Genomic DNA, 8,062 nt, shown 5'->3' on the forward strand with positions numbered 1-8,062 from the left:
TTAATATATATATATATATATATATATACAAATAACAAATATATATTTTAAATATTAAAATGATAATTTATAAAATAAGGGAATTTAAAAAAAATATCATTTGAATTAAATATTATGATAATAAGATATTTTATGTAAAGAAAAAAAAAAATAACTATGTGAAATATTAAATGCATAATTATAGATGATAAATAAAAATAAATATATATAATATATATATATATATATATATTTTATTATATATTTAAAAATTTATATATTATATATATATGATATAATATATATACATATATAATAATAAATATATTAAAATGGAAAAATATAAAATATAATAACAATATATAAGAATTTTTAAAAAAAAAAAAAAAAAAAAATTATATATATATAATAATATATATATATATATATATTTTTTATGGAAAATATTATTACAAATAAATTGAAGATGAAAAGAAGAATATATATAATAATACATAGTACAAAATATTATACGTGTAATTATAATATATATTTATATTTATTTATTTATAATAAAACTTGAAAGTGAAAAAAGATACTTTTTTTTTTTAATATTTCTTATAATTATATTAATTTCGTTATTATGTTTAAAAGTTAAACATTTTTTTTTTTTTTTTTTTTTTTTTTTTAACCTGCTTGTAGAGGCACAACATATTTGTAATTAGAAGAATTTTTTTTTAGCATAAAGTTAAAATTTTTTAAGTATAAATATATATATTTATATATTAAGCATGTGACAATTTTTAAGGTTGTTATAGAACAGATATTCATATGGATCAAATTGAATTTAGTAAAAAAAAAAAATAAAGATTGATATGCAATAAGGAGTATCAAATATGAATAAATAGAAATGTAAGAAATTTTTTTATTCTTTTTTAAGTGTGTAATTAATACGTATATGATATATATATATATATATATTTTTTTTGGGAGTGGGATATTTAATATTGTTAAAGGGCGATTCAAAAAAAAAAAGAAGAAGAAAATAGAAATAAAATATTATATTACATATAAAACATAAATATATATATATATATATATATATATATTTATTTATTTATTTATTTATTCATTCATTCTTTTTTTTATAAACAGGTATAGGATAAGAGGTATGTTCATTAAGAATTTTTTTTTTTGGTTTATTAAAATAAATATTATAGTCATTTAAAAAATGGTCTTTCAAAGTTTTACTTTTATGTTTAATTTTTATATTATCCTTAGTAATATTCTTTTGTTTTTCTACGTTATCTTTAGAAATATTTAGTTCGTTCGAACATATATTTTGTTTTTTATTATCATATAAAATAGTACGTTTATTATCTTTTTTTTCTTTCGAAGGACAGATAAAATATATTTGTATACCTGATAGTAATAATAAACAGGAATGAAAAACTGCATATTTAATAATTATATTTTCATCAACATCTTGTTCTATTTCTTTTTCTTCTAAGGATTCATTTTTTTCATCCTCTTGTAAATTCATAATTTTATCTTCCATAAAAGAAAAAAAAAAAAAAAAAAATAAATATATATATATATATATTGTCAAATTTTATATATTAAAATAGAAGAAGTCTTAGAAGCATATCAATAATATTAATACAGGATAATTTAAATAAAAAAAAAAAGAAAAGAGTTTAAATATATAAAATATATATTTATATTATTCTGTATAAGATTAAATAAATTATGAACACACTACTACATAATTATAATTTTTTGTGTTATAATTTTTTTTTTTTTTTTTTTCTTTAATTTTGTCTATACGTATTTAGGAAAGAATAATATAAAATAAAAGTAATAATTATATATATATATATATATTTATTTATATATCCAAAAAAATAATATTTTTCATAATAAATGTATAAGTAATTAAAAAAAAAATATATATATAATCATTATATATATTATATTATATATATTTATTTATATAATTTTTTTCATAGTTAAAAATAAAAAAATGTATAAATAAATAGAAAAAAAGATATAATATATCATAGGTAAAAAATAGCAATGTTAAATAAAAAAAAAAAAAAATAATATGAATATAATATTAGTAAAATATAGGTTAAAATAAAGTGATCTCTATAATATATAGGGTGAGCATATAACACTTTTATATACATTGTGAATACAAAAAAAAAATAGAATACGTATATTATTATTATATTTATACCTATATATCATATATATATATGTATAATTAAATATGATGATAAATATTTTAAGTGTACTCTTAAATATTTTTAATTTAATAATTATTTTTATATCCTTTTTTTTTTTTATTTTGAATTCTTTATTTTATTTTATATTATTTCTTTTATATTATATATATGTACGTATTTTTATAATATTGTTAAAATATAATATTATAAATGCATACTGACTTCATTCAAAAAAGAAATATTCCTTTCATTATCCATAATACTTTGTACTCCTTTAAAATAATAACATATGAAAAATACATACAACATATATATAAATAATATATATATTTTTTATATTTATATAGGAAATAATTCATAAAAATTTATTACAATATATATATATATATAAGAATTTTATTTGTTTAATAAAGTTCCTTAAATATTATTATATATTTTAAAAAAAATATATCTACATAATAAATATATTTCTCTTTTTTCTATTTTATTTTGTAATATTACATTTTTGAAGTATATAATTTTTTTTTTTTTTTTTTTTTATTCATTATTTATATTATATATATAATACCTTTTAGAAAGAATATATTATATATATATATATATATATGTTGATAAAAAAAGGAAAATTTAGATATAAGAAAATATAAATCTAACAAAATTTGTTTGTTGTTATAAAAATTGTAAGAATATGGATACTTCATATGAGGTTATCAATTACTTAACAAAGGATGAACTTAATATAGATTTATCATGCTTGGATAAGAAGGAAAGGTTTAAAATATGGAAACGACTTCCTAAATGTGAATTACATTGTCATTTAGATGTATGTTTTTCTGTTGATTTTTTTTTGAATGTTATTCGTAAATATAATATACAACCAAATATGAGTGATGAAGAAATTGTTGATTATTATTTATTTTCTAAACCTGGGAAATCATTAGATGAATTTGTTGAAAAAGCATTACGATTAACTGATATATATATTGATTATACTGTTGTTGAAGATCTAGCTAAACATGCAGTATTTAATAAATATAAAGAAGGTGTTATTTTAATGGAGTTTCGTTATTCTCCTTCTTTTATGTCCTTCAAACATAATTTAGATAAGGATCTTATCCATGCAGCTATTGTTAAAGGTCTTAATGAAGCCGTTGCTTTATTAGAATATAAAATACAAGTAGGGTTACTTTGTACAGGTGATGGTGGTCTTTCACATGAAAGAATGAAAGAAGCTGCCGAATTTTGTATTAAACATAAAAAAGATTTTGTAGGTTATGATCATGCTGGTCATGAAGTTGATCTTAAACCATTTAAAGATATTTTTGCTGATATAAGAGAACAAGGCATCCCCTTATCTGTACATGCAGGAGAAGATGTAAGCATACCAAATTTAAATTCTCTTTACACAGCTATCAATTTATTACATGTTAAAAGAATTGGACATGGTATTAGAGTTTCAGAATCTCAAGAATTAATTGACTTAGTAAAAGAAAAAGACATCTTGTTAGAAGTATGTCCTATATCTAATGTATTATTAAATAATGTCAAATCTATGGATACACACCCTATAAGAAAGTTGTATGATGCTGGTGTAAAAGTCTCAGTAAATTCTGATGATCCAGGAATGTTCTTAACAAACATAACTGATAATTATGAAGAATTATATTTACACTTGAATTTTACTTTGGCTGATTTTATGAAAATGAACCTCTGGGCTGTTCAAAAATCCTTTTTGGACGAAGAAATCAAAAATAAAATTTTAACTAAATATTTTTAAATCTAAATTGGGTGTTACCATATATATAAATATATTTGTATTTATTTTATTTCATTTCATTTTATTTTATTTCATTTCATTTTATTTTATTTCATTTTATTTTATTTCATTTTATTTTATTTCATTTTATTTTATTTTTTAAATTGCTTGTATGGTTCGTATACCTTACTGTCCAAGAATATATATTCATATGTACACAGTTTATGTAGTATTATTTACATATGAATATTTTTGTACGTATATTGTTATTCCTTTTTATGAGTTTTACTATATATACATACAATATTTTCAAATGTATTAAAAAATATTTCTATGAAAAGAATATTTTTTTCTATACCTTAATTGTGCTTACATGTGTTAAAAATATTTTCTTATCCAAACGTAATTACTAACCATTATTTTATAATTCACAAATAAAAAAAAAAAATAATAAAATATAATAAAAATGAATATGTTGCTGTAGTGTTATAGCTAGCCGAAAAAAAAAAAAAAAAAAAAAAAAAAAAATATATACATAATTTGATATTATAGCTATCTACAAAAAAAAAAAAAAAAAAAATATACATTATTGGATATTATAGCTATCTACAAGAAAAAAAAAAAAAATATATCCATTATTTGATATTATAGCTATCTACAAAATAAAATATATATATATATATATATATACATTTTAATTTTAATTTTTTTGTTACATTTATAATATGAGTGCCCCTTTTTTGTGATTTTATAATTTTGCTTAATTTTCTATAACATCTTGTCATTCTATTATATCATTTGTTTGTATTTCTTCCAAAAAAAGGGCTGTTGTACTTTTCTTTTGCCTGCTTCGTGTCACGTGTTGATCCTTTCGTTTCAGTGGTAATAACAAATTGTTGTTATTTTTTTTTTGAAGAATAAGTCTTTTTCTGAGTTGTGATTTATCCTTCTCCATTTTGTACATATGTTTGAAACATTTTTTTCTACATGTGGAGCAACTATATTTGTAGTTTTGTTTTCTTTTTTGTTTGTTATGATTTCTTCTATGTTTTGAGAAAAAAGGGAAGCAGAAGAATAGGTTGTCTGGGAACCAACGTTTACACAAGAGTATTAATAGAATAATAATTAGGAATGGTATGACTGTGCATGATATAATGAACCAATATTTATTATTATTTTTTGGATATGAATATACATTATAACTTTTGATGATCATATCTTCAGGATAGAATTTTTTAATAATTAAAAGTTTAGGATTCCATTCTTTCAGATAATGTATTCTATGTTGAAATAAAGAGAACATATTATTTGCAGAATAGAATGTATTTCTTTGTTCAACTGGTATAGAAGTAAAATTATGAAATGCAATATGAATAAGTTTCAGACCAGGTTTGATTAATTTTTCTACTGATTGAATTTCTCTAGCATTTATTCTAGAACCAAAAACGTTTGTTCTTCTTTTAGATTTATTCAATGAGTTATAATATGATTCTCCTAATATTTCAATTAATTCTTCATTTATAATTTTGTTATCTTTATATTGAAAACCTGATAATGATCTTGAATATATTGGTTTATTTAGAAGGTTAATAATACTTTCTTTTAGAAAAAGATATTTATTTTCAGGTGTAATATTTACTATAATAATACAATAAATGGTTTGATCATCTGTAAGTTGTGTTTCATCTATATTATTAAGTAGGTTTATATTATTATTATTATTTTGATTAGTATTATATGTATGATTATTTACAATATTGTTGTTTAAATTAATATGTTTATTTGAATCTGATTTAAGATTTGGACGTAACCATTTTCCCATATCTTCATAAATATTATGATTATTATGATATGTAAAAACATCTGTGTCATTAAAATTTTTTAGATATATAATTTTTTTGAACATCAGAAAAACTTTAGAATAATAATTATAACCAAAATGTAAAAATGAATTCAAAATAATTTCTAGTTCAATTAAATTTAATATATTCCCATTTTTGAAAGGCACATTTGTTTGTGAACTACCTATTTCTAATTGAATAAAAATATTATTTCCATTTAATAAAGAGATACATTTATTTAAATGTATATCAGTTAAAAATAAACCGAAATCAAAAATACGAAAAATTTTATTTTTTTGATTGTCTTTATATAAATATCCATTTATAGTTAATGTAATAGATTTTATCATATCTATGTTTAAATTTTTTGTATGATCATTATTTTTATATATATTATTATTATTTACATATTTTATATAGTCATTGATACTTTTTTTTATAACTTCATATATTGAATTACTAACAATTCTTATGAATGCTCCCTGTCCTTCTATGTTTAATAATTTTATTAACCCACTACCATTTTTTATATGAATAACTATTATTTCACTTTGAACATTTTTTAAAACAGAAATCTTTTCTAAACTATTCAGATAAATTATATTTTCTCTTATGATGCTAATTTCTCTGCTTAAACTAATTAATTTTATATTATTCTCATTATTACAATTTTCAATATTAGAAAAGTTTTTAAATAAATATAAAGAATGTGAAGCATAATTTAAAGCATAAATAATGCAACTGATACATGTTATGGCTAATCCTCTTTTAGGTAGCATAGTTAAAACAGACAATGAGCAGTTTCTCCTGGATATGATTCTGCATCCATTTTCTTTGTTCCAACAATCATTTGAAATTAGTTCTAACCATATTAAATATTTCTCGTCGTCATTTTTTATATCTCTGAGGATATTATTTAGCTAACAAAAGGGGAAAAAATATATATATATATATATATATATATATAATATATATAATATATTACACAATATTTACATATTATTAAATATATATATATATATGTTCCTTTTTCACCTACCCCAATTATAATATTATTAATATCTTGCACTATGGAATGTTTTATTTCATTTATATCACCTGACTTAATAATTTCTTCTTTAAACAAATATATTGTTGCATCAATCACTTTCTCATATATAACTTTAGAAGACAACCCTTCCAAAAAATATGGAACCTCTAATTGTATGAGTAAGAAGAAAGCCAGCACAGAATTGTCATCCAGATTATCTAACGTTTCTGCGTTGTTTAAACCGCCTTCACCAGGAATCTACAAAATTATAACATATGAATGGCAAAAAGTATAAAATAAAAAATATATATATATATATATATATATATATATATATAATATATATGAACATGATTTATATATATATATTTATATTTATATATTTTTACTTTGTAAAAGTTAGTGATTGCGTAAAATAATGTGAAGACATTTTTAAAGATGGAAATCAACCTCATTTTATATAAAAATAAGGAGCACCATAACAGTTCTCATAAATTTAATACTTTATATACTTTTTCTTTATGTATAAAAAAATGTCCACATATAATTTTAAAAACATAATGAGCATATATAAATAAATAAATAAATATATATATATATATATATTTTATCTCTTATTTATTTTGTTGTTGTAATATTTTTGGCACTTCATTTTTTTCTCTCTCATTTAAAAAAAAAAAAAAAAAAAAAAACATATATATATATATATATATATATATATGTATAATTTTTTGGTAAGCATGTTGCATGTAGAACAAGTCTACATATATACATATATATATATATATATATATATATATTTTGTTTTATTTTTTTTTTTAAATCAGTATGGTCCATTAATTGTTATATAGTGCATATAAAACAAGACGACCAACACAGTAACAATTTTTTTTTTTTTTTTTCTCATCCTTTCACAGAAAAAAAAAAGAAACAAATAATTATCAAATCGATATGGTATTGTGATTTTATTTTTTTCTCCATTATAAAACAAATATATTGAATAATGATTGTTTTGTAATAAGGTTACAAAAAAAAAAAAAAAAAAAAAAAAAAAAAAAAAAAACACAAACATATGCATATATATATATATATATATTGTCATATATCAATTTTAATTTGTTGATTATCATTTTCTGTTTTTAATTTATATTGTTTTAAAATTTTGAGATATTCATTTATTTGTTGTGATGATATGGAAGGTGTGTGTGTTAAGATTTTATCTAATGGTTGTTTTTGTCTTAACATTTTA

The 8,062-nt window shown here is 18.6% G+C and overlaps 4 protein-coding genes across 4 annotated transcripts in view; 1 reads left to right on the forward strand and 3 right to left on the reverse strand.

The window, feature by feature from the left end:
- Window positions 1–1,087: 1,087 nt before the first annotated feature.
- On the reverse strand, window positions 1,088–1,501 carry PADL01_1027900 (conserved Plasmodium protein, unknown function; the record flags this gene model as incomplete). The annotated part of the gene is made up of 1 exon (XM_028682353.1): window positions 1,088–1,501. The coding sequence occupies one exon, from the start codon at window positions 1,499–1,501 to the stop codon at window positions 1,088–1,090; it is 414 nt and encodes a 137-aa protein (XP_028538639.1).
- Window positions 1,502–2,874: 1,373 nt separating this feature from the next.
- On the forward strand, window positions 2,875–3,963 carry PADL01_1028000 (adenosine deaminase; the record flags this gene model as incomplete). The annotated part of the gene is made up of 1 exon (XM_028682354.1): window positions 2,875–3,963. One exon carries the CDS (start codon window positions 2,875–2,877, stop codon window positions 3,961–3,963), a length of 1,089 nt encoding a protein of 362 aa, XP_028538640.1.
- A 760-nt stretch (window positions 3,964–4,723) lies between these two features.
- On the reverse strand, window positions 4,724–7,268 carry PADL01_1028100 (conserved Plasmodium protein, unknown function; the record flags this gene model as incomplete). The annotated part of the gene is made up of 3 exons (XM_028682355.1): window positions 4,724–6,703; window positions 6,823–7,071; window positions 7,203–7,268. The coding sequence occupies 3 exons, from the start codon at window positions 7,266–7,268 to the stop codon at window positions 4,724–4,726; spliced, it is 2,295 nt and encodes a 764-aa protein (XP_028538641.1).
- Window positions 7,269–7,911: 643 nt separating this feature from the next.
- Window positions 7,912–8,062, reverse strand: part of PADL01_1028200 (RAP protein, putative) — a gene marked incomplete at both ends in the record, with an annotated part of 1,314 nt that continues 1,163 nt past the window's right edge. Inside the window, one exon of the mRNA XM_028682356.1 lies at window positions 7,912–8,062. This exon is cut by the window's right edge and continues 1,163 nt beyond it. Within this exon, the coding sequence (XP_028538642.1) occupies window positions 7,912–8,062 (151 nt within the window).

Source organism: Plasmodium sp. gorilla clade G2 (genome assembly GCF_900097015.1).
Source record: "Plasmodium sp. gorilla clade G2 genome assembly, chromosome: 10".
Taxonomy (NCBI): domain Eukaryota; phylum Apicomplexa; class Aconoidasida; order Haemosporida; family Plasmodiidae; genus Plasmodium; species Plasmodium adleri (nom. inval.).